Source organism: Carcharhinus amblyrhynchos, chromosome 3, assembly GCF_965287045.1.
Source record: "Carcharhinus amblyrhynchos chromosome 3, sCarAmb.v2.hapA, whole genome shotgun sequence".
NCBI classification, from domain to species: domain Eukaryota; kingdom Metazoa; phylum Chordata; class Chondrichthyes; order Carcharhiniformes; family Carcharhinidae; genus Carcharhinus; species Carcharhinus amblyrhynchos.
In genome coordinates this window covers 134,155,693-134,183,170 of record NC_137326.1, presented here as the reverse complement: position 1 = coordinate 134,183,170, position 27,478 = coordinate 134,155,693, and the positions used below count along the sequence as shown (strand labels likewise).

The following is a 27,478-nucleotide window of genomic DNA, read 5'->3' as shown; positions in this document are numbered from 1 at the left end:
TTCACTTCCTTCGAATAAAAGATGTTGCTATGGGAACTTATACAAGTCGTAGCCATGTTTGCCCTTTCACAAGATATGTGGAATCCTCTGCCTCATCTCTTTTTCCTGGTACACAGATGACTGTAATCAATGCCATTTCCTAAAAAAATTCATAGTTTTTGTTTCAAATTTCCCTTCCCTTCAACTCTTCCCTTCCTTGACTTTTCTACTGCCATTTCTAGGTCTAGGCTGTCCACAAATATCCGCTGTAAGCTCAATGACACCCATAGCCACCTTGGTAACACTTCCTCCCAACCATTTCTATTCTATTTTCCAACTTTTTGTCCCCGTCACGTCTGTTCTGACTGCGCCACCTTCCAAGACACCTTTTTACCTCAACCGAGCACTCTACTCAATAATGTCTATTTCATTGCCACATATCTGTTCTCACCTCATCCCCCTTAAAGCCATCATCAATTACCACCCACAATTTCCACATTTAATGATCATCTTCCACCCTTTCCAGTGTGATGCCAACAGCAAAAAGCACATCTTCCTCTTCCTTTTCAGTGTTGTGGAAGACAGCAAGGTGCAACAGCCTTGTCCACTCCTCAGTTACCCACAACACTGCATTCCACCCCCACCACCATACCCCCTCCGGCCCACCTTCTCATACAAGCATAAGGAGATGCCAAACCTATCCATTAGCCTCCTTCCTTCCCAACGCCCAGAAGCCCAACACTCTGAACAGAGGAAACTACGATTTATTTGGGCTTCTTTCAGTTGAGTTTACTGCATTCACTTACAATGTGCTATCTCCGACAGTGGGGAGAGAAACACATATTGGCAAACGCTCAGCACAACACCTTCATTCAGTCCACAACTCTAACCCAGAGTTTCTGGTTATCATTTTAATTCTCCGATATACTTTGATTCCTGTTCTTGGTTCCTGCAATGTTCCAATGAAGCTCAGTGCAACTTCAGGGAGCAATGTGGCACTTTATGGCCTGCAGGGTTCAACAATTTCAGATTTTACCTCTGCTCCTGCAGTTTTTCAGACAGCAGCTTTTGGTAAGGATTCAATTATACCTCCTCCACACCCATGTTTTGTTTCTTTGTTCCATTATTCACAGTAACTTCATTGCAGTGTTAATGTAAGCCTACTTGCGACACTAACAAATAAACTAATAACATACACTTTCACCTTGCACCATTATCTCTCATCATACAATCTCTCCTACCTTCCACCCTATATCACAACTTCCCTTTGGTTCTCCAATCCCTCCCCCGCCCCACTCCTGATTGATCTATACTTGCTTAAAACCTGCTCCATCTCCAATTTCTTCTAGTTTATGACTTTTCATCAGAACTAAAAATATCAATACTGTTTCTCTCTCCATAAATGCTATCCAACCTACTGACTGCTTCCAGTATTGTCTGTTTTCATTGCAGTAAAATAATGCTTGGTATGAACCCACCACCAAAAGATAAATAAACTTGCTGTACAGTCTCTATGTAGTGTCAAGTGTCCTCACCTCAATGAGGAAAGTGCACAGTTCTTTGAATGGCTCCAGAAGTGCTTCATCCTTGACCTTTTTGATGACCAGTACATTTGTTGGAGGCTTGTCCCAGGTCAGCCTTTGACTAGTTGGATCCTGAATGTGCCTGAATATAAATTAGAACAAAACAAATAAAGCCTTTGAACAAGAGGCTAAGGACTTGAAGCATCAAAGCCACAGAATTATGTGAACATACAAAGATGAGAATTTTTAAATGAAGGCATTTCTTAATTGAAAGTAACACAACAATGATGGGTGAAAGGGTCTTGGCACAAGGCAAGACCTCAGTAGCAGAGTTTGGATGGCCTCAAGTTTAGAACCATAGAAAATTATAGCTCAGAAACATGCCTTTTGGCCCTTCTTGTCTGTGCCGAACCATTTTCTGCCGAGTCCCACTGACCCGCACTTGGACCATATCCCTCCACACCCCTCTCATCCATGTACCTGTCCAAATTTTTCATAAATGTTAAAAATGGCCCCGCATTTACCACTTTATCTGGCAGCTCATTCCACACTCCCACCACTCTCCACGTGAAGAAGCCCCCCCCCATCCTAATATTCCCTTTAAACTTTTCTCCTTTCACCCTTAATCCATGCCCTCTGGTTTTTTTCTCCGCTAGCCTAGACAGCATTTAGAGTGTGGAAAATGCCAGCTGGTCAGGAGTGTGGTAATAATGGTCAAGTCTCAAGCCAGAAAGATACAGATACTGCCTTCAGCAGCAGATAAACCAATTCAGGGCAAGAGTCAGATAATGTCAGAGGTGAAAATCGGCAGTCAGCAGCTCAGCTTGCAGTCAAATACGACATCATGGACCAGTAAGGGTCGACGAACATTAAAGGAAATCCAATTGATTTCACAGAATCATAGAAATCATAGAAACTCTACAGTGAAGAAAGAGGACATTTGGCCCATTGAGTCTGCACCAACTACAATCCCACGCAGGCCCAACTCCATATCCCTAGCTATTTACCCGCTAATCCCTCTAACCTACACATCTCTATGAGGCAATTTTTAGTATTTAGAATTTCTTCTGACTATGAGGGGAGGTGGGGTGTAGTGATACTGCCATGAGACTAGTAACTCAGGATAATGCTCAGGTGACCTGGGTTTGAATCCCAAACAGGTTGGATTATCAGCCTTAATTTCTTCTAATATGTCTAGGACAGGCGGTAGGAACAGGACAGTCTCCTGGTCAACCATGTTTGATGCAGAATGGCACCCCCCCCAAGCTATAAGATGACAGGCTAGTGACCGGTTCCTGGAAAATCTTGCTAGAGGAAATGGACGCATGCATGCGCTTCAACTGCCTCATGCATCTCTAGCTGGGAAGAGAATAAAATACCATTAATTCTCACGCCTGAGTGCCAGCAGCTGGGACAGTCTGTGCACGTGAATGGAAAGGAAATGGAAGTTAAAAATGAAAGTTTTGATATGCAACTTTGCATCAATCCTTGATAACTGACAGGACCAGTAATGATGAAGCGATTCTGGAGATCCCCAGGACTAAAAGCTAAAAGTACCAAGTGTGTTTGAAAACACAAGCATAAGATGAACATTAATCCTAACATTCTTCAAAAGAATAACTTTGAACCCATATATGGCTTCTCTTGTTCCTCAAGAAGAAAATCTCAAGTAAAGATTTCAGAAAAACAGCAGGTGATGTCAGTATTATAGCAGACACTGCAAATGCTGGAAAACTGAAATAAGGACGGTAAATGCTGGAAGAACAAAATAGAGTTAAAATTTTAAGTTGAAGGTGACTTCTTTAGAAAAATCGGTAAATTTTGCTGGGGGGGGGGGTGGTCAGCAAATTTTGAATATCACTGGGCAGTTGTTGCAGAGAACTTGGGACATTTCCCCTGGTTTTCAACTTTCTAGACAGAGTTCTAACAAAACCATAGCCTTCCTTTTGCCCTGTTCACTGCAGCGATTACAGCATTTTCTGTCTTTATCTTTACACTCTGTCTCTATCCATTTTGAAACTGTTGCGTAAATCACTGGGGGACAATTTTTGCTAAAATTAAGTTTAAGTTTATTTATTTGTGGCACAAGTAGGCTGATATTAACACTGCAATGAAGTTACTGTGAAAATCCCCCCGTCGCCATACTCTGGCATCTGTGCGGGTACACAGAGGAAGAATTTAGCATGACGAATGCACCTAACCAGCACACCTTTCAGATTGTGGGAGGAAACCGCAACACCCAGAGGGAACCCACGCACTCAGGGGGGAGAACGTGCAAACTCCACACAGACAGTGACCCAAGCTGGGAATCAAACACAGATCCCTGGCATGGTATATGTGAGGCAGCAGTGCTAACCATTGTGCCACATTAAAGGGAACTGATGAGATCAGGTGCATTGGTCATTTTACACATGGCCCAATTTAGCTTTCTACCAAAGTCAATGAGCAGGTTACAAAATAAAACTAGCATCCCCTGTAATTCCATTGCTTTCTTGCCCAGCAACTCTTCCACACCTATCGCTAATGAATAGCATCAAGGAAACTTACTCTGTGGGTAAAGGTAAAGGTGTGGTTGGAAATAGAATGGATAAAACAATTGAGGCTGCCCATCCACAACAATGTACTGGAAATACAATCTGACTGCCCACTTAATCGTGCAGCTACGTCCTCTACTTTTAGTTCCACAACTCGTTGCATTTGCCTGGGTTTGGAATTTGTCTCATTTAGCTGAAGGGCCCAATCTGGAGATGTGCGCATATTCGTACATGCTCGAGAGTAACATGAACATGAGGTTCAAGCCAGGGGTATTTCTTAGATAAAGGACTGGTCCATGTGAACAACCTGCAGCTTTATCCAGGATAAAGCAGCAATGCAGATAGCAAGTGGTGCCAACACTTGCTACTTGCCATACCTGGCAGCAGCACATTACTTGCTCAAGAATAACCACAATGTCATTCCTGGAGGTGGTGGCTCAGCCTCTGAAGGCATCACCTGTGCACCTTTGAAACATGACGTTACACAAGAGTAACGCAAACTCCAAGTAGTGCAAGGCAACCTCTTCAATCTGACAGTAGTAAAACATTGTTTCTGCTCACACTCAGAACGGTTTCTCACACGAATGCAAAAACTGCATTCTCTGACCTCGAATTCCCTCAGCTTTCAAAGTCAAGAAAACGACTTCAAAAGACTAAATGAAACTCAATTATCCGGAATTCTGTTCAACAAAATTTATGAAGGGAGGGAAAGGATAACTTTTACTTACATGATGCTGGTGGAGTTCTGCAGAATGGAGGCTTTAGGTCCAAAGTGTATGTCAGGAGACGGGCCATGGAGGAAGTGTGCTTGTCTAAAAAGGAGAGAAGGCAGTGTTATTAGTTTGTTTCCTTTCTACAATATCACTTTCCCTCATTGGTCATTGCCTTTTACACTCTCTGCCCCCCTCCCCAACCTCTGCAAAGAGCCAGGAGAAAAAAAAGTTAGAACAGAGGTATGAGTCAAAAATGCACATAGTACACTGGTGCACAAGTCAAGGGCAGGCTCCACAATTACAAACAAAACAAGGTTAAACAATTTTTTTGATAAGGCAGCAGCTGCACTTCACCATTGCTGCAGAAAGTCTCTACCATTTAGCAAATCAGTTTTATTGAGATCATAAAGAGACTTGTAAAAACAGGACACCGTAGAAATTCAGAATGCAGGAACCATGCATCGGGGCAACAGTTTCTAATGCTTCATTCTTAATTAAAAACTGGCACTGATGTACATAAAATTAACACAAACAGATCATTTGTTTCAACTGATCTGGGTTTACTTTCCAGACAAGTCTCTTTTCACCCGACTTCATTCTACCAGCAGATTCAGAAAGGATGTTCCTGATGATGGGGTCATAGTTTGAGGATAAGTGTTAAATCTTTTAGGACTGAGTTGAGGAGAAATTTCTTCGCCCAGTGAGTAGTTAATCAGTGGCATTCACTACTACAGAAAGTAATTGAGGCCAAAACATTGTCTGGTTTCTAGAAGCAGACCAAATGGCTACCCCTACTTTCAGTTTCTAATTTTCTACACTTCATAGAACATAGAACACTACAGCACAAACAGGCCCTTCGGCCCACTAGTTGCACCGATCACTTCTATACCTACTAAGCCATAGACCTATCTATAACCCCCAATCCCATTAGATCCCATATACTCATCCAGAAGTCTTTTAAAAGACCCCAGCGAGTTCGCCTCCACCACCACCAACGGCAGCTGATTCCATTCACTCACCACCCTGAGTGAAAAACTTACCCCTAACATCTCCTCTGTACTTGCTTCCCTGCACCTTAAATCTGTGTCCTCTCGTAGCGACCATTTCAGCCCTGGGGAACAGCCTCTGAGAATCCACCCTATCTATTCCTCTCAACATCTTATAAGCCTCTATCAGGTCGCCTCTCAACCGTCGTCTCTCCAGGGAGAAGAGTCCCAGCTCCCTCAACCTAAGGCATGCCTCCCAATCCAGGCAACATCCTTGTAAATCTCCTCTGCACCCTTTCAATAGCTTCCACGTCCTTCCTATAGTGAGGCGACCAGAACTGTGCACAGTACTCCAAGTGGGGTCTGACAAGGGTCTTATAAAGTTGCAGCATTACCTCCCAACTCCTAAACTCAATCCCTCGATTAATGAAGGCCAATACACCATACGCCTTCTTGACCACATTCTCCACCTGCGAGGCTGATTTAAGAGTCCTATGGACCCAGACCCCAAGATCCCTCTGCTCTTCAACACAGCCAAGACTCCTACCCTTGATATTCCTTCATCCCATTGGTCCTGCCAAAATAGACCACTACACATTTATCTGCGTTGAAGTCCATCTGCCACTTCTCCGCCCAGTCTTGCAACCTATGTCCCGCTGCAACTTCTGACATCCCTCCAGACCATCCACAACACCACCAACCTTCGTATCATCTGCGAACTTACTAACCCATCCCTCCACTTCCTCATCCAGGTCATTTATGAAAATGACAAACAGCAAGGGTCCTAGAACAGATCCCTGGGGCACTCCACTGGTGACCAACCTCCATGCAGAAAAAGACCCATCCACAACCACTCTCTGCCTTCTGCAGGCAAGCCAGTTCTGGATCTACAAGGCCAAAGCCCCTGAATCCCATGCCCTCTCACCTTCTCAAGAAGTCTTGCATGGGGGACCTTATCAAACACCTTCACTCTCTTAATTACTTTTCTAGCTCCCCCTTAATTTATGTTATTTAACCTAACACCTTGTGTGAGTGAGTTTCATATGCTAACCACTCTGGGTTTGTATAAAAAAATTTAGGAGCAAGTGCTTCACCCATTCACATTCCATCTGAAGTCCATTTTCACTGCAGGTCATTTTCTGACAAAGCCACTATCTTTCAGATGAGACACTGAACAAAGATTCATTCTACGATCTCAGATGGATGTACAAGATCCCACAGCATGATTCAAAAAAAAAAAAAGCAGGGAAGTTCTCCTGGGCTAATCCCGTGACTGAAAACAAAAATCATTACCTCATTCAATTAGTTATAGCAAAAAAAAATAAAGCACATTAAAAAATGTTTCATTTTGTGGGGTGGCCTGAGGTTGCCAAATATATTACATAAATGCAAATATGTTCTATCTGACCCAGTGCACTGGGCAACGTTTTCCTTTAACTATATAATCAAAAATATAAGTAACTGGTCACTCTACTCATCACTGTTCATGGAACAGTGCTGAGATGGAATGGTTGCTACATTTGCATATGCGATAGTCGCAGTTGCTTCCAAAATAATTGATTGTGAACAAGCATTCTTGCCTTTGCTTTCCCATTGCCAAACAAACACTTCAAAGACAAATGAAATCAGAACCTTGACAGTGTGCCTCATTTTTCTTCTGTGTGATTAAAGAAACTGAAGATAAAACATGGGCAATAACACACAGAACAGAAATAGTTAGGAAGGAAACAAGCAGGCACACAAAAAACCTCTCTTTTCATTTTATTCAATTTTTACTGTTCTCTACCTTGTGTCTTTATTTTTCATTCCCCCCCCTTTCCCCTTATTTTATTCTGTTTGCCTCAAGTTTACCTCTCTCACCGCTGCCGCCACCCTCATCTTCATCTGTCACAGCTTATCCTATGATTTCAGCTTATCTGCTGTTTGGCCTTTCACACATTTTATTCTCTATGCACTGCCTTTTCCCCTTATTTTTGTGGCTAGGACTCATCTTCCATTCCCTCACCCTACAGTACAAATATCTCCCACTTTTTCTGCCTTTTAGCTTTAACAAAGGGTGAATCTGGACTCAAAAACGTCAGCTCTTTTCTCTCCTGCAGATGCCGCCAGACCTGCTGAGATTTTCCAGCATTTTCTCTTTCAGATGCAAAAGGAAATACTTGATTTCAGTATTTCTACTTAAAACTTTCCTCTTTAAACGGGTAGCCCCTCAGGACATGTGCATATCATTTAGTTACCCAAGTATAATCATCATGTATTTCTTAAAAGATTTTGGGGCAAACTTCAACTTGGCCAATAGTATAAACAGGATAGTTAAAATATCAGTTTTAGTCTTCACCAAAAGCTCTTTCTGACTGTTCTCAATGGAAAGAAAGCCCATTCAGAAACAGAAGTCATGCTGCCAGTTGGCCATTGCTTGTTTTATAATCCAAGAAGAATTTCACCACCTGTAGGCTTGATACACAAGATTAAAATTCAGTACTTAAAAAATGGAACTCAAAGAAGGTGAAGGGACTACAGAGCAAGTAGCTTTAACATCAATGATAGAATTAAAAAACATTTTTCCTATCACAGGACGTGGGTGTCGTTGACGTGACCAGAATTAGCCATCCCCAGTGGTCCTCAAGATGCTTAACCCTGGATGGTATCTTTGGAGCTGCACTCATTCAGGCAAGTGAAGAGTGAGATGGAAGTAGAGGCCATTCCATCTCACTCTGACTTGTGCTTTATAGATGGTGGACAGGCTTTAGAGAGTCAGGAGATGAGTTACTTATTGCAGAATTCCCAGATCTGAACTATTCTTAAGATCACACTATTTATGACTGGCCCAGTTTATTTCTGGTCAATGATTACATCCAGGATGTTGATGGCATGGGAATTCATCAACAGTAATGCCACTGAAGCTCAAAGGGGATGGTAGAGAGTTGGTGGATATTGGAGAGAGTCATTAATCTCGTACAAGTGCTAAGAAATCTGATTTGACATTTATTAGCCCAAACTTGGATGTTCTTCAGCATGCCATACACGGATCCCCACTTCTGAACTTATAATGACATTAAGATCGTTGATGAAGCAGCTGAAGATGGTTAAGTCCAAGGGGGCATGAATGTCCTGTGACTGAAATGTTTGACTAGGTAGACATCAGCATTATAGCTATTCTAGAATAGCTTGGCTCAGAGCGCAACTAGTTTGGAGCACATCTTCAATACTACAGCCAGGATGTTGACGTAGCCTAAAGCCTTTGCTGTACTAAGTACTTCCAGCTGTTTCTTGGTATCACATGAAGTGAATCAAATTGGCTAAAGACTGGCATCTGTGATGCTAGGGATCTCAAGAAAAGGATAAAATGGATCTTTCACTCAATACTTCTGGCTAAAGATGGATGCAAATGCTTTTGCTTTGCCCTTTGCACTAATATGCTGGACTCCCCATCATTAAAGATGGCTAAGTTTGTGGCATCTCCTCCTTTGGTTAGTTGTTTAATTGTCCACCACCACTCAACTGCATGTGGCAGGACTGCAGAGCTTAGATCTGATTTGCTTGTTGTGAGATCACTTAGCTCTGCCTATTGCATGCTGCTTAGCATGCAAGTTATTCTGCGTTAAAGTCTCACCAGGTTGACACCTCATTTTGAGATATGCCTGGTGCTGCTGCTGACATATCTCCGTACTCTTCACAAAACCAGGATTGAGTCCCCAGCTTGACCGTAAAGGTAGAACAAGAGATATGCTAGGCCACGAGGTTACAGATTGTGGTTGAGTACAATTCTGCTGCTGTTGATCGTCCACAGCATTCAGTCTTGAGTTCTTAGATCGGTTTAAAATCTACCCCATTTAGCACAGTGGTGGTGCCACACAATACAATGGAGAGTATCCTTAATGTGAAGACAGCATTCCTTCTCCGCAAGGACTGTGCAATGGTCACTCCTATGAAAGTGTCATCGACAGATTCATCTGTGACAGATAGATTAGTGAGGATAAATTAGTCAAGTAGGTTTTCCTTCTTAGTTCCCTTATCACCAGCTGCAGACCCAGTCTGGCAGCTATGTCCTTCAGGGCTCAGCCAGTTCGGCCGATGTTACTGAGCCTCCTGTTGGACACTGAAGCCCCCATCCAGAGCACATTCTGTTCCCTTGCCAACCGCTGTTTCTTCCAAGTGGTGTTTAACATGGAGGAGTGCTAATTCTTCGGCTAAGAAAGGGGAGTAGGTGGAGTACCAATTCACCATCTGAGGGAGAGAAGTCGATGGTGATCAGTAGGAGATTTCCGTGCCCACTTTTGACCTGATGCCACAAGACTTTACGGGGTTAGGAATTAATGCTCAGAAGTCTGCACACTACAGTGGATCGTGGAATCCTTGCTCAAAATTGCAACAGAGACACATCTTGATGCAGAGATGCTGGTGTTGGACTGGGGTGGACAAGATGAGAGATCTCACGACACCAGATTATAGTCCAACAGGTTTATCTGAAATCACAAGCTTGCAGAGCGCTGCTTCTTCACCTGACGAACGAGCAGCAGAACCTCACCTGACGAAGGTGCAATGCTCCAAAAAGCTTGTGATTTCAAATAAACCTGTTGGACTATAACTTAGTGCCATGTGATCTCATCAGAAAAACATCCCGAAAGTGAAAATATAATAAATTCCAAAAAGTTGGGTCATGCTTAACCAATCTCATTGAGCTCTTTGAAGTAAAAGGGGGGGGGGGGGGGGGGGTAGATAAGGGTAATGCAGTAGATGCAATATAATTTTACACATTTATGTGATGTACATGCAATATTTACATAACGTAAATGCCCGTACTACATCTCTATATCAAAAACTCCTTTGATAAGGTACCACATTGTAGACTCAAAAGGTCAGAACATGTCATGGGACAGCTAGCAGAGTGGACAGCTAGCTGGCTACAAAACAGAAGTACAGCTTTTAAGTGTATTCCAGAGTGTTCCAGAAGGATTGATTCTCTGAACACTACGTTTACATAAAGGACTTGGAATTAGGAAGTGTAAATATAATTTCAAAATTTGTGGATGACATCAAACTGTGGGAGGTGTAGGTAATAGAAGAGCTGTGAGAAAACATTCATCAACTCATAGAATGGGTGAGAAATTAGCAAAATAACTTGAATATAAATGAGTGATAGGAAGAATAACAAGCCACATAGTTCTAGGAAAAGTGCCTAAACAGTGTCAACGAAGAAAGGGATCCTGAGATACAGATGCACAAATAGTAACATAGGTTAATAAGGTTATCAAAAAAACAAAAGCAGAAGGGTTCATTCCTACAGACAAAAATGTTAACTTGTATAGACCACACTTAAGATTACAATGCAGAGTCCAGGTGTCCAACATTTATGAAAAGATCATAGAGGCAATGGATAGCTATAAAACAGATATACTGGAACGATGCCAGAACTGTGGTGCTCAATCAGGAAAGGCTGACTAGCTGAGGTTCAGATCACCTCCAACCTTCAATTGTGAACCACAACAAAATGTTAAAGGGTCTTATAGGGCAAGAAAAAGCTGTTCATAGGAGGTCACAGTGAGTCAGAATCTCACAACACAGAAAAAGGTCATTTGCTCCATCTCTTTGCTCTGTGCCAACTCATTGACACCTCCTTACACATCCCCCATAGCTCTGCAATGTTTTTCCTTTAAGTGCATATCTAACTCTCATTTGAAAGTAATGGCTGGATCTGCATTCTCCACCTCTTCAGGCATCCAGACCACAATCAGTCAAATGGTTTCCTTCTGTGCCATAACAATTCTATGGTTCTGCACATCACAGATAACACAAAAAACATTCTAACTTCCCTTCTGGTTCCTTTGCCAATTATCTTTAATTTACGTCCTCTGCTAATCTGCTAACAGATTCAGCTCATTTACTCTGGTGAAATGCTCCACAAGTCCAAATACTTTTATTAACCACCCCTTCTCTACTGAGAAAGCCAATCCCAGCTTGTCGACTCTCTCCATACGACAGAAGTCATCATTGATACCATTTTGGCAAATCTCTGCACCTTCCAATCTCTACAGTACTGTTTTTTTCCTAGTGGATGAAGTTACTGCTTTCCCCAAAGATATCAAAGTGCTAACTGTTCCTAAAATGTGACAGTGCTGGCAATGTTCCCAGGAGGGTGGGGGTGTTACTATCCCCATGCAGGTACCATTACTGTACCTGTGTCCAACCTTTCGATGGGTCTTACTTTTCCGCGGAGATTTTTCTACCTGCTCCCGCCTCTTGGGTGACATTTGGTCCCGTTTCTTTGTCGTTGTGACACAGTCCAATTTTTCAGCAGTTGGTGGTGATGTTCCCTCTCGCTTCTTGGACGAGCGCCCATATCGGGTACGATCCCACATCTCCTCGCCAGGACAGGGCCTGTGTTCAGCTTCAGTCTGAGGCCTAGACTCGGAGGTGGTTGAGACTGTTCCTTCCCCATTCAGGGCACCACCTTTATCTGCTGCATCCATCATATAACTAATGGGGAGAAACAAAATAACAAAGCAAAATGATCAAAACTAAAACATAGTCTCATGTTGTGCAGATATTATTCATAAATAGTTGCATTACAATAAACATCAAACTGGTTCTAAATCAGAAAGTGAACCACACTGAAAACAACCCCAGGCGAGTGGAGTCAGAATTTGACCTATATCAGGTTATTTGCATCTGAAGAGGGAATGACCATTTGGTTCAGTTACTATATTTCTGCCTCAGCAGTGTTGTGGAAAACAAAGCATCAGGTGCTAACTGACTCCTGATGTAATGAGTGCAGGTAGTTCTCCCTTTAGTAAAGGATCAGGTTGCAGGTATTTCCTAGCCTTGATTAATGTACACTTAGGAGAAAGCACTCCGAAGATGAAAAATCCATAGGAAAGCAAAGAGAAACCACTAGTGCTACTCCTCCCTGTTAAATGGTTCAAGAATCACATGCAACATATTGGGAGTTAGGACGCACGCTTAAAAATATCACTCATGGGAGTTGGGCATCACTGGCAAGACCCATGCTTATTGTCCATCCTCAATTGCACTTAAGGTGGTGATGTGGAGCTGCCTTGTTGAACCGTTGCAGTCCCTGGTTGTGATGATATCTCTTTTTATATTTCTGTGTTTATCTATATATTCTGTGTCAGTAAGGGTAAAGCTGTGTGCCGAGGATTAATTGAAGGAGTGATAGTTCAGAGCCAGAAGGGAGTCTGTGGAACCTGAGGGGTGAAAGATTAAAAGTATTTTCTTTTTGCATTTGGTAATAGCAAACAATAAATTTGAAATTTGCATCTGGGGATAAGTGTTGAAATTGAATCACATTTAAAAGGGAGTCTCAAAGGAGACAAAAAAAGTTGTATTTCACAGGAGATTCATGAGCAAACAGGGGCAGGTGTTTTAAACTTTATTGAACCAAAAGAGAAAATATGAACATGAACTGATTTAATATTTGGGGACCCAAGGTTTTAAAGAGATATTTGAAGACAATGGAGAACAAAGACAAAAGGGGTAAAATAAAAAGGGTATTTATGACAAGGTTTCAGCAGTTGCGAGTTGCTTTGGAGGGAGGCGGTAAGGAAGCTGTTAAAGTACTGTAACTGAAGAAAAGCAACTCAGCGTTGGGCCAGGCAAATATGAGAAAGCGTGATCTGAATCTCCCTTTGGAGAAACCATAATCAGTGTGGATTATCTGGGATATCATGGATAGTACTTTTCTTTAAAAGTGAAAGCAACTTCTGTTTGGGTAATAATCCTGGATGATGTTATGCTTAAAGAATTTAAGGGCTGTTGTCAAAAGGTCAGCTTTATTGCGTTGTACCTTTGATAAAGCATTTTCTGAGAGGGGGGTTACATTTTAAATTTCTTTCTCTAGCTCTATCTTTTATCCTGTTTTTAAACTTTTTTTCCCCCTCCTTTAACAAACATTTTAATTCTTCAAATGTGAATCCTGTGCTCAAGAGCTTTCCAACCTTATTTCCACAATACAAAAGTACAGTCAGATGAGATGGATTTCAATCCGGGATCTGATGTGCTCAGCATTATCAGCTGCAGTCATAACACTGTGGCAAACATACTCCCTCATGGGAGCTATGCAGGAGAGGATTTTGACCCACTGACAATGAAGGAAGGGCAATATATTTCCAAATTAGGATTTTTGACTAGGAGAAGGAATGGCATGGATGGAAAAATATGCAGAATCAGAGGGGTGGCCCATTGAGCCCCTTGAGTGAGCTCCACCATTTATGATCACAGTTAATCTTGTACCTCAACTCTGCTTTCCTGCCCACTCTAATTCCCTTGATACGCTGAGATCTCAAAAATTTAAATCGACCTTTAAATATAATCAATGAGGGAAGATTTACAATCCTTCAAAAGGAAAATATTTCTCATCTCTGCTAAATGATTGATCCCTGGTTAAGATGCCAGTGGAAAGTCGGTGCAGACTTGAATAACTTCTTTCTGCACATTGTAGATTCTATGGTATGAAGTGGATCAGATTCTCTTGTAGAAGATGCTCATTGCCTGGTACTTGGGTGGAGTCAATATTACCTGTCACCCGTCAGTCCAAACCTTAATGTTATCCAGGTTTTGCTGTGCACGGGCACTGACTGCTTCAGTATTTGAGGAATTGCAAACAATTTAAGCATTATGCAATCAATGAACATCCCCACTTCAGATTTAAGATGCAAAGCCACTGATGAAGCAGTTGAAAATGGCTGGGCCTAGAACACTACCCTGAGGAGCCCTTGTAGTGCATGTTAGACAGAGATCCGCAATGCAGCAACCGAAGAGGAAAGAGTCAAATTGGACTCCTCCGGAAGGCTGCTGCCCTCGACTTGACACGTATGCCCAAGACATCAGGAAGTGCATCAACACCAGATTCATTGGCCACGCTCACGACAGCCCTGAACATCACCCAAGCACAATGCAACACCATCCACGCTCTCAACTACCAACCGCAAAATTGTCATCAAAGCAGCAAAGGAGGGGCCATTGTCATACTGAACAGAATGGATTACTACAAAGAAGTTTTGGGGTAGGTGGGACCTGTTCGGGCGGGATGGGGTGGGTCTGAACCGTGCTGGGACCACAGTCCTGGCAAATCGTGTAAAGAGGACTGTAGACAGGGCTTTAAACTAATTAATTAGTGGGGGGGAGGGTGCGAGGGTAGGTGACATTACGAGGCCTAAAGTTAAGGAGAGGGTACAGGTAAGGGTGGAGGCTGAGCATGTCCCAATATTAAAGGGAATAGGGGGCATGAGTATGAATAGGGTCCAGGGGAAGGCTGGGATGAAGGCACTTTATCTGAATGCACGAAGCATTCGGAATAAAGTGGATGAGCTGGTGGCGCAGATCGACACAAATGGATATGATCTGGTGGCCATTACAGAGATGTGGCTGCAAGGTGACAGGGACTGGAAGCTGAATGTCCAGGGGTATCAAGTGTTTAGGAAGGATAGGCAGGGGGGGGGGGGGGGGGGGCGGCGCTCTGCTGATTAAGGATAGCATCAGGGTGGTAGCAAGGGATGATACTGGAGCCAAACAGCAGAAAGTGGAATCGTTGTGGGTGGAGATTAGGAACAACAAAGGGAGGAAGACGCTGGTGGGTGTCGTCTATAGGCCCCCGAATAACGATCTGGAGGTGGGGCGGGCTGTTAACGCGCAAATAAGTGCGGCGTGCAGGAATGGGACGGCCGTAGTTATGGGGGATTTCAATCTGCATATTGATTGGTCGACCCATGTTGGACGCGGTGGGCTCGAGGGGGAGTTCTTGGAATGCTGCCGGGATAGTTTCCTTGAACAGTGTGTGTTGGAGCCGACGAGGGAGCGAGCTGTCTTGGATCTGGTGTTATGTAATGAGGCGGGTAGAATCAGGGACCTTGCGGTGAAGGATCCTCTTGGGGAGAGTGATCATTGTACGGTGGAGTTCCTGGTGCAGATGGAGGACGACAAAGTGGGTTCCCGGACACGCGTCCTTTGTTTGAACAGAGGGGAGTACGGTAGGATGAGAGAGGAATGAGCGAATGTGGACTGGGGGAGCACGTTGGAAGGTAGGTCTGCTGAGGAGCAGTGGAGGATTTTTAAGGAGATCTTTCTTGGTGCTCAGCAGAAATTTATTCCGATGGTCAACAAGGACCGTAGGAGGAGAGGTAATAAGCCGTGGATAACGAAGGAGGTGAAGGAAAGTGTTAAATTAAAAGCGGAGGCGTTTAGAGTAGCTAAGAGTAGTGGGCGAGAAGCGGATTGGGAGAGGTTTAAATGTCAACAAAGATTGACAAAGAAATTGATAAAGAAGGGTAGGAGAAACTATGAAGCTGGGCTAGCGCTTAATATAAAAAAGGATAGCAAGAGTTTTTATAAGTATATAAAAAGAGGCTGGCTAGGGTGAACGTTGGACTCTTAGAGGATGAGAAGGGGGACTTAGTGGTAGGGGATGGGGAAATGGCTGAGGTCTTGAATGACCTTTTTGTTTCGGTTTTCAAGGAGGAGGACGTGAATAATTTGCCGGGTGTTAGAGATGGCAAGGTGGTAGGACTGGAGGGTCTCAATGACATTACTGTTACTAGAGAGGTGATGCTCGACAGACTGGAGGGGCTGATTGTGGACAAGTCCCCAGGACCGGATGGAATGCATCCGAGGGTTCTGAAAGAAATGGCGGAGGTGATAGTGGATGCCTTGGTCGTTATTTTCCAGATGTCGCTGGATTCTGGGGAAGTGCCGGAAGATTGGAAAACAGCTAATGTTATGCCGTTGTTTAAGGGTGCCAGGCAAAAGGCGGGGAATTATAGGCCGGTTAGTTTAACGTCTGTTGTAGGTAAAATGTTAGAATCCGTCATCAAGGAGGAAATAGCAAGGCATCTTGAGGGGAATTGCTTGATAGAGCAGACGCAGCACGGTTTCGTTAAGGGGAAGTCGTGTCTGATGAATTTACTTGAGTTCTATGAGGATGTGTCTAGAGCAGTGGATAGAGGAGAGCCGGTGGATGTGGTCTTTCTTGATTTTCAGAAAGCGTTTGACAAGGTACCTCACAAGAGGTTATTGCAGAAGGTCAGGGGACATGGAGTTGGGGATAGGGTGTTAGTGTGGATAGAGGACTGGTTGTCAAATAGGAGGCAGAGAGTGGGGGTCAATGGGTGCTATTCGGATTGGCGGATGGAGACTAGTGGAGTGCCTCAGGGGTCGGTGCTGGGGCCTCAGCTATTTACCATTTATATAGGTGATCTGGAGGAGGGAACCGAGTGTACGGTGTCGAAATTTGCTGATGACACCAAGATTGGTGGAAAGGCAAATTGTGCGGAGGGTGTGGAGAGTCTGCAGAAGGATCTAGATAGGCTGGGCGAATGGGCCAGGAACTGACAAATGGAATTTAATGTTGGCAAGTGCGAGGTGGTCCACTTTGGTAGGAAGAATGGTAGGAAGGATTATTACTTACGTGGAGAAAAACTGCAGCATGCGACGGTGCAGAGGGTCCTTGTGCATGAGTCACAAAAACCCAGCTTGCAGGTGGTCAGGAAGGCGAATGGGATGCTGGCCTTCATAGCGAGGGGGATTGAATATAAAAGTAGGGAGGTCTTGCTGAGGCTATATAGGGCATTGGTGAGGCCACAGCTGGAGTACTGTGTGCAGTTTTGGGCGCCGTACTTACGCAAGGATATTTTGGCCTTGGAGGGAGTGCAGAGGAGGTTAACTAGGCTGATGCCGGAGTTGAGCTATGAGGAGAGGCTGAATAAACTAGGCTTGTACTCGTTAGAGTTTAGAAGAATGAGGGGAGATCTCATTGAGACGTATAAGATGATGAATGGGATGGATAGGATAGAGGTGGAGAGACTCTTCCCGCTCAGAAAGGACAGTAGGACTAGGGGGCACAGCCTCAAAATAAAGGGGGGGGGGCGGTTTAGAACGGAGTTGAGGAAGAACTTCACTCAAAGGGTGGTGAATCTCTGGAATTCTCTGCCCGTTGAAGTGGTGGAGGCTACCTCGCTAAATATTTTTAAGAAGCGGGTTGATGGGTTTTTGATAAGAGAGGGGATTAGGAGTTATGGGGAGAGGGCGGGAATGTGGAACTGAGCCACAACAGATCAGCCATGATCTTATTAAATGGCGGGGCAGGCTCGAAGGGCCAGATGGCCTACTCTTGCTCCTATTTCTTACGTTCTTATGTTCTTAAGTGTACCGACAACTGAACAACGGGGAACACTACAAACAGTTACCCATAGATCTGACCAAAGAACACACCATTAAATCAGACTCAAGATCTTTGATCCAGACCTTCAGAGCACCCTCCACGCTCTCATCCCACGTACTCCCCACACTGGAGATCTCTACTGCCTCCCGAAGATACACAAGGCAAACACACAAAGGGACGTATCGGGCAATTGGGCCCTGTGTGAGAACCTGTCCGGCTACATCGAGGGTATCCCGAAAGCCACTGTACAAAGAACCCCCAGCTTTTGTCGCAACACTATGGACTTCCTACAGAAACTCAGCACACATGGAGCAGTTGAACCAGGAGCACTCCTTGTCACAACGGATGTCTTGGCACTCTACACCAGCATCCCCACGACAATGGCAATGCTACAACTGCCTCAGTACTCAACACCGACAACTGCCAGTTTCCAGATGCAATTTTACAACTCATCCACTTTACCCTGGACCACAATGTCTTCACCTTCATCCAGACACACGGAACAGCCATGGGGACCAAATTCGCACCTCAATATGCCACAACTTCATGCACAGGCTCAAACAAGACCACTTCACCACACATCCTTCAACCGATGCTATACACTAGATACATCAGTGATATTTTCTTCCTTTGGACTAATGGTGAAACAACTACATGACATCAACAAGTTCCATTCCACTATCAGACTCACCATAGACTACTCTCTGGAATCAGTTGCACTCTTGGACACACGCATCTCCATTAGGGACAGTCACCTCAGCACTTCACTGTACTGCAAGCCCATAGATAACCTCACAATGCTCCACTTCTCCAGCTTCCACCCTAAACATGTTAAAAGAAGCCATCCCCTACAGACAAGCCCTCCAAATACACAGGATCTGCTCAGATGAGGAGGATCGCAACAACCATCTCCAGACGCCGAAAAGATGCCCTCATAAGAACAGAACATGGCCCTCGACTCAATCGACAGTTCCAATGCAGTTTTTCGCTGGTGGTGCATCGAACTCATCAGAAGAGGCACACAGGACACAGTGGACAGAGTATCCTTTGTTGTCCAGTACTTCCCCAGAGCGGAGAAACTACAACATCTTCTCCGGAGTTTTCAACATGTCATTGAGGAAGACGAACATCTCGCCAAGGCCATCCCCACGCCCCCACTTCTTGCCTTCAAACAACCGCACAACTTCAAAAACAGACCATTATCCACAGCAAACTACCCAGACTTCAGGAGAACAGTGACCAGAACACCACACAATCCTGCCATAGCAACCTCTGCAAGACGTGCTGGTTCATTGAACAGATGCCATCAGCGCACGCGAGAACACCATCCACCAGGTACACGGTACATACTCTTGCAACTCAGCCAACATTGTCTACCTGATACGCTGAAGGAAAGGATGTCCCAAGGCTTGGTACATTGGGGAGACCATGCAGACACTACGACAATGGATGAATGAACGCTGCTCAACAATCACTAGGCAAGAAAGTGTTCTCTTCCTGTTGGGAACACTTCAGTGGTCACGGGCATTCAGCCTCTGATCTTCAGGTAAGCATTCTCCAAGGCAGCCTTCACGACACACAACAGCGCAGAGTCGCTGAGCAGAGACTGATAGCCAAGTTCCGCATACGAGGACGGCCTCAACCGGGATCTTGGGTTCATGTCACACTATGTGTAACCCCCACAACTTGTCTGGGCTTGCAAAACCTCACTAACTGTCCTGTCTGGAGACAGTACACATCTCTTTAACCTGTGCTTGATGCTCTCTCCACACGTTGTCTGTACCTTTAAGAATTGATTAACTGTAAAGACTCGCATTTCAATCATTATTTTGTAAATTGAGTTTGTGTCTTTATATGCCCTGTATGTGAATAGAACTCCCATTCACCTGACAAAGGGGCAGCAAGCGCTCCAAAAGCTAGTGGCTTTTGCTACCAAATAAACCTGTTGGACTTTAACCTGGTGTTGTGAAACTTCTTACCCAGAGGGTGGTGAGGTACTGGAATGCCCTGCCAGCTGCAGTTGTAAATGCGCCTAGTTTGGGGGCGTTTAAGAGATCTGTGGATAGGTTTATGGACGAAATGGGATTGGTTTAGATTAGTGGGTTAGTGTTGTTTTTTTTTAAAAAGCTGGTCGGCGCAACATCGTGGGCCGAAGGGCCTGTTCTGCGCTGTAATGTTCTATGTTCTTACTGGTGTTTAACCCAGTCCAACACCAGCATCTCCACATCATTGCTAGCAACACCCACATTCCATGAACATTTTTTTTTAAATCCTGCCATCACAGGACTCTGACTGGTGAATCACTGTTGCACTCCATCTCTGGCAAATATTCTTTCCATAGCCAAGGAGGCCAAACCCATAACTCAATATTCCAGATGCAGTTGGCCAGTTTGGATTGTACCTGCCTATGTGGCCTTAGTTGGACAACTTTTCCACTTTGCCAGGTAGATGGCAGTGTTGTAGTTGCACTGGGAAGGCTAAGCTTTCTGGAGCGTGTATCGGCAGCATTGCTGCCAAGAAGCTGTCATGATTCACAGCCTTTTTTGGATCCATTGAGCTCAATCATTTCTATCATGCAGAGACTTCACAGAAGACTGACTTCTGCAATGAGAGAAGGGCAGAGATGCATCATCTATTGAGCAGTTCCAGCTGAAGATGGCTGCTAATGCTTCCACTTTTTTTTTGCGAAACTCTGCCATTATTGAAGACGGAACTATTTATCAAGTCCCTGACTGGTTATTTAAATTGTCCACCACCATTCACAACTTAAAGTGTCAGTGCAGAACTTTGATCAACTTCACTGATTATGGGATCACTGAGCTCTAACTAAAGCACGCTTCTTCAGTTGTTTAGTATCAATGTTGTCCTGTATTTTATAGCTTCAGCAGACACCACTCCTACTGGCTGCTCTCCTGCACACCTCAATGAGCCAGGGCTGGTTTCCTGGTTTGATGGCAATGACAGAGTGAGGGATGTGACAGGTCATGAGTTTAGAAATCATGATGGAATATAATTCTGGTGATGCTGATACCCCACACCACCTCATGGAAGCTCGCTAGTGAACTGCTAGATCTGTTCTGAATTTATACCACTTAACATACTGGCAGTGCCACACATCAGGGAGGATGGCCTCAGCGTGAAGACAGGGCTTCATGTGAACAAACGACAGTAGGGTGGTCACTCTGCCAAGACCATCATGACTAGATGCATCTGCAATACACTGATAGAAAGGATGGAGTCAAGATTTTTTTCCCCTCCTTCTGTTGGTCCTGCCGCACTAGTCTGGCAGAAATATTCTCCAGGACATGGCCAGCACCTGGTAAGTCAAATATTACCAAATATTCTTGGTAATACTTGAATTACCAGATGAAGGGGAGCACTCTGAAAGTTAGTGGCTTGTGCTACCAAATAAACTTGTTGGACTTTAACCTGGTGTTGTGAAACTTCTTACTGTGTTTACTGCAGTCCAATGCTGGCAGCTCCACATCACAGCTTGGTATTACCATTGATTATGGGATTGACCTGCAAATACAAAGCCACTTTTGATACTGAAGTTCCCCACCCAGGATATATCCTGTGCCCTTGTTTCAATGCTTCTTCCAAGTGGTGAAGAAACAGAGTACTGAATTATGACTTTTACAGCAAAATAAAAGCAAAGCACTGAGGATGCTGGAGTCTGAAACAAGAGCTCTGACGAAGGGTCATCCAGACTTGAAACATAGGCTCTATTCTCTCTCCACAGATCTTACATAAGAACATAAGAAATAGGAGCAGGAGTCGGCCATCTAGCCCTTCGAGCCTGCCCTGCCATTCAAAAAGACCATGGCTGATCTGAAGTGGATCAGTTCCACTTTCCCACTCTCTCCCCATAACCCTTAATTCCTCTGTCCGTCAAAAACCTATCTACCCGTGACTTAAACATATTTAGCAAGGCAGCCTCCACCACTTCAACGGGCAGAGAATTCCAGAGATTCAGCACCCTTTGAGTGAAGAAGTTCCTCCTCAACTCCGATCTAAACTGCCACCCCACCCCCCCAACCCCAACATGAGGCTGTGCCCTCTACTCCTGGATGTTGTCAGACCTGCTGAGATTTTCCAGCATTTTCTGTTTTTGTATCACTTTTACATAATGATTTGTTACAGCTAGACCACTGCAGGAGAGTCAGCCATACTGCCATAGAGACCAGACTAGGTATAAACACAACTTCCTTCCCTAATAACCATTAAATGAACCAATTGGATTTTCACATAATCCCAGTCCCCATTACTGATTCCAGCTTTTTATTCCCTATTTAATTTCTTACTTCAGCAAACTCAAAATCCCCAGACACAGTGGTGGGATGAGTGCTGTCTTTGTATCTTCCAGTGTCAGGAAGATTAGTCGAGTAGCGTAACTGCTACAAGACACAATAAACTGATAAATATTTCAATTCTTGACAGTACATTTCAAAATTTTCCATGCAAGAATAAAACGAGTCAGCAGTGCCCTGGTAGGGTTTGACCTGACATTCCTCAAGTGATTAGCCCAACCCTCTAGATGACTGGTCACATTTTTGTAGATCATTGACTTAAAACATACATTCTCACTTTCTCTGCTGATATTATCAGATCTGCTGCTTATTTACTCTTTATATTCCAGTATCCAAAGCATTTCGCTTTGGCGTTAACACACACGAAATGTATTAAGATTTGAAAGTGTAATCAACATTTTAGATTTAATATTGAAATTTGACATCAACATGTTATTTGAACGAGCTTAAATTTGAAAAAGTGTCATTAGCATTTAAATTCAACATTAAAATATTCACATTCAATTGTACTAAGATTTGAAAGTATTATTCACATTTAATATTTAAATTTGATATTAAAATGCACATTTAAAGTACATGAAAATCATTAACATTGAAATTTGACATTAAAATATTCAAATTTAAATGTACTATGATTTGAAAATGGTATTAACATTTACATTTTATATTTAGATTTTCAAATATTTGCATTAATTGTATCAGTTTGAAAGTGTAATTAGCATTTAATATTCAAATTTAACATTAAAATGTTTACATTTAATTGTACTAAAATTTAAAATTGTCATTAGCATTCAATTTACTTAAATTTGACAAAATGCTTACATTTAATTGCATCAAGATTTGAAAGTGTCATTAGTTTTAATTTAATATTTAAATTTGACAAAATGCTTACATTTAATTGTACCAAGATTTGAAAATGTCATTAGTTTTAATTTAATTTAAATTTGACAATGTTTACATTTAATTGTACCAAGATTTCATTAGTTTTAATTTAATATTTAAATGTTTATATTGACAATATAAATCTAAGTCAGTAATGTACACAATTAAATGGCCATTGCTGACCATGCTGGATATGATTCTGAGGTCAGGAGTGGGCCTGTGGGTCAGGGGGGGCTAACCTTCCCCATCACCTTACCTGCGGATCGAGGAGCAGCGAGAACCTGCGAGCGGGGAGGGGGAGAGCGCAGCAACTCCCCGCGGGCCGGGCCCAGCCGCCTTACCGTCTCCCTCCCGCCTGGCCTGCCGGCAGCGGCAACTGTTACTCGGCCCCACAGCCCGACCCTATCCCTCAGCGCCCACCCACCAACAACAGCAGCGCCCATTCGCCGCCGTTAACCAGTTATACCGCCCGCGATTGGTTACTCAATCCGCGCCCCCTGATTGGTCCTCCTGCTTCCAGCCAATGGGCTGCGAAAGAAAGCCCGCCTTTGATTGGACGGCGCTGCTGCAATCTGATTGGACCTTTGCATTCCAATCTGTAATGTTAAATACATTAATTAAACTGTGCAAATTCCCAATTGATGTTGAATTATAAAGAGCATGTGTTAAATAAAAACCATCCAAAAATATATCATGTTTGACCCAACCAGTCCACATTGTTGTTAATGCTCTATATATTTGATTTTGATTTGATTTATTCTTGTCACGTAATAGTATACAGTGAAAGTATTGTTTCTTGCATGCTATACAGACGAAGCATACTGTCCATAGAGAAGGAAATGAGAGAGTGCAGAATATACTGTTACAGTCATCATAGTTAGGGTGTAGAGAAAGATCAACTTAATGCGGTCCATTCAAAAGTCTGATGGCAGCAGGGAAGAAGCTGTTCTTGAGTCCATTGGTATGTGACCTCAAACTTTTATATCTTTTTCACAACAGAACAAGGTGGAAGAGAGAATGTCCAGGGTGCATAAGGTCCTTAATTATGCTGGCTGCTTTGCCCAAGCAGCGGGAAATGTAAACAGAGTCAATAAATGGGAGTCTGGTTTGCCTGATGGATTGGGCTACATTCACGACCTTTTGTAGTTTCTTGCAGCCTTGGACAGAGCAGGAGCCATGCCAAGCTGTAATACATGATGTGGATATGCTGGCGTTGGACTGGGGTAAACACAGTAAAAAGTCTGACAACACCAGGTTTAAGTCCAGTCGATGTATTTGATAGTAAACTCACAAGCTTTCGAGGTTAAGCTCTTCTTCAGGTGAATGGAGAGTTCAGAGAACTGGGGAACAACATGGAGAGAACTCTCCATTCACCTGAAGAACAGCTTAACCTCGAAAGCTTGTGAGTTTACTATCAAATAAATTGGTTGGACTTAAACCTGGTGTTGTCAGACTTTAAGCTGTAATACAGCCAGAAATAATGCTTTCTATGATGCACTTGTAAAAGTTGGTGAGAGTGTCATCTGACATACCAAATTTCCTGAATCTTCTGAGAAAGTAGAGGCATTGATGGGCTTTCTTAACAATAGTGTCGGCATGGGGGGACCAGGACAGGTTGTTGGTGATCTGGATGCCTAAAAACTTGAAGCTCTCAACCCTTTCTACTTTGTCCTTTCTCCTTTATGTTTGTTGATGTTGAGGGAGAGATTATTGTCGCCGAACCAGTTCATCAGGTCCTCTAACTCATTCCTGTGTTTGAGGTCCGACACACTACAATGGTGTCATCAACAAACTTGAATATCAAATTGGAGGGGAATTTGGCCATACACTCATAGGTGTATAAGGAGAACACAGCCTTGTGGAGCACCAGTATTGAGGATGATCGTGGAGAAGGTGTTGTTGCCAATCCTTATTGATTGTGGTCTGTGAGGTAGGATATTCAGGATCCAGTTGCAAAGGGTCATGCTGAGGCCCAGCCCACAGAGTTTGGAGATGAGTTTCATGGAAATAATGGTGTTGAGGGCTGAGCTGTAGTCAATAAATAGGAGTCTGACATATGTGTCTTTGTTATCTAGGTATTCCAGGGTTGAGTGCAGGGCCAGGAAGATGGCATCTGCTATGGACCGTTGTGTCAGTAGGCAAATTGTAGTGGATCCAGGTAGTTTGGGCGGCTGGAATTGATTCACACCATGACTAGCCTTTTGAAGCACTTCATAATGATGGATGTTGGAGTCACCGACCGGTAGTCATTAAGGCACGCTGCTTGGTTTCTCTTAGGTACCGGGATGATGGTCATCTTCTTAAAGCAGATAGGGTCCTCAGTTGTTGTAAAGAAAGGTTGAAAATGTCTGTGAATACCCCCAGCAGCTGATCTGCACAGGTTCTGAGTGCTTTTCCTGGTAACCCATCTGGGCCAGTCACTTTCCATGGGTTGACCTTCGAGAAAGCTGCTCTGATATCTGGTGACCCCAGATATAGGTTCATCCAGGGCTTCCAGGTTGGAGGACATGGTTTTGCTGACCTCTTGCTCAAAACCAGCATAGATGCATTGAGCTCATCAGGGAGGGGTGCGTTGAAGCTGGCGATTTTACATGTCTTCATCTTGTAGCCTGTTATGTCTTGCGGACTTTGTCATAGTCGGCAGGGGTCAGTTGGCTAGCCTGGGACTCTAGCTTGGTCCGGTGCTGTCTTTGGCATCTTTGATGGATCTCCTTACATCCTAACTGGATTTCTTGTATAGGTCAGGGTCACCTGACTTGAATGCCTCAGACCTTGGATTTCAGCAAGCAATGGATTCATCCATGGTTTCTGGTTGGGGAACACACAGATTTGCTTCTTTGACACACAGCCTTCTACACACTTACTGATAAAGTCAGTTACTGTAGTGGCGTACTCCTTCAGGCTGGTCTTGGAGTTTATAAATACTGACCAGTCCACTGACTCCAAGCAGTCCCGTAGGAGATCATCCAATTCCTCAGGCCAACATTGCACGACTTTCTGACATTTAAGGCTTTGGCACCGTTGGCACAGTGGTTGGCACTATTGCCTCAATGTGCCTGGGACCCAGGTTCAATTTCAGTCTAGAGTGTTTGATTTGATTTATTATTGTCACATGCATTGGAATACAGTGAAAAGTATTGTTTCTTGTGCGCTATACATACAAAGCATACAATTCATAGAGTACAGAGGCGAGAAGGATAGGAGAGGGTGCATGTAGTGTTACAGTTATAGCTAGGGTGAAGAGAAAGCTCAGCTTAATATCTGGTAGGTCCATTCAAAATTCTGATGGCAGCAGGGAAGAAGCTGTTCTTGAATTGATTCGTGATCTCAGACTTTATATCTTTCTCCCAACTGAAGAAGGTGGAAGGGAGAATGTCCAGGATCTTTGGTTATACTGCTGCTTTCCCGAGGCAGCGGAAAATGTAGACTGTGTGGAGTTTGTAGTTCTCCCCGTGGCTGCATGGGTTTCCTCCAAGTGCTCTAGTTTCCTCCCACAATCTGAAGATGTGCAGGTTAGTATGATTGGCCATACTAAATTACCCCTTAGTGTTGGAAGGCGGTTGTGGGGGGGGTGGGTAAGCAAAGTAAGTACATGGAGTTATTGGATACGGCGTGGGTGGAAATGTTGTTGGTGCAGGCGCAATGGGCCGAATGGCCTCCTTCTATACTATTGGGATTCTATTCTTTAATATGATTACAGGAAAGAAATAGTAAAATATAACTAAATGCTAAGGATCTGATTTACAAAAAGAACTGAGCAGGTCTAGCAGTATCTGTGGAGAGAGAAAAACAATCATATGACTTCTTCAGACTGAACAGGGGCAGCATGGTGGTTCGCACTGCTGCCTCACAGCGCCAGGGACCCCGCTTCAATTGCATCCCAGGTCACTGTGTGGAGTTTGCACATTTTCCCCATGTCTGCATGGGTTTTCTCTGGGTACTCCAATTTCCTTCCACAGTCCAAAGATGTGCAGGTTGAGGTTGGTTGCCCATGATAAGTCAATGCAAGTGTCAGGGGGATTGGCAGGGTAAATGTGTGGGGTTGCGGGGATAGGGCCTGGATGGGATTGTGGTCAGTGCAGACTCAATGGGCTGAATAGCCTCCTTCAGCACTGTAGAGATTCTATGATTCTCTGAACAGGAAAGAAACACTTTTAGAAAGAAACAGCATTTATTGAGCACTTTCAACACCCATAAGGACATTCCAACGTTAAAAGCAATTTACTGGGGTTGCTGGAATTTGAGACAAAAGCAGAAAATGCTAGAAAATCTGTGGAGAGAGAATAAAGCTGCATTTCAAGTCTGGATGACCTTTTGTCAGAGTTTGTGAACTTCTCTCGGGGCAGGCTCGAGGGGCTAGATGGCCTACTCCTGCTCCT

The 27,478-nt window shown here is 43.8% G+C and overlaps 1 protein-coding gene across 1 annotated transcript in view; it reads right to left on the bottom strand.

Annotated features, from left to right (window-relative positions):
- The window catches only part of LOC145341151 (NAD kinase-like), a 46,554-nt gene extending 23,043 nt beyond the window's left edge, over nucleotides 1-23,511 (bottom strand). Inside the window, exons 1-4 of the mRNA XM_080186053.1 lie at nucleotides 23,356-23,511; nucleotides 11,913-12,212; nucleotides 4,765-4,848; nucleotides 1,515-1,644 (exon numbers count right to left, since the gene is read on the bottom strand). Coding sequence (XP_080042179.1) covers nucleotides 1,515-1,644; nucleotides 4,765-4,848; nucleotides 11,913-12,208 — 510 coding nt within the window. The 5' untranslated portion in view covers nucleotides 12,209-12,212; nucleotides 23,356-23,511. The remainder of the gene's footprint in view (nucleotides 1-1,514; nucleotides 1,645-4,764; nucleotides 4,849-11,912; nucleotides 12,213-23,355) is intronic.
- Between the last annotated feature and the right edge of the window lie 3,967 nt (nucleotides 23,512-27,478).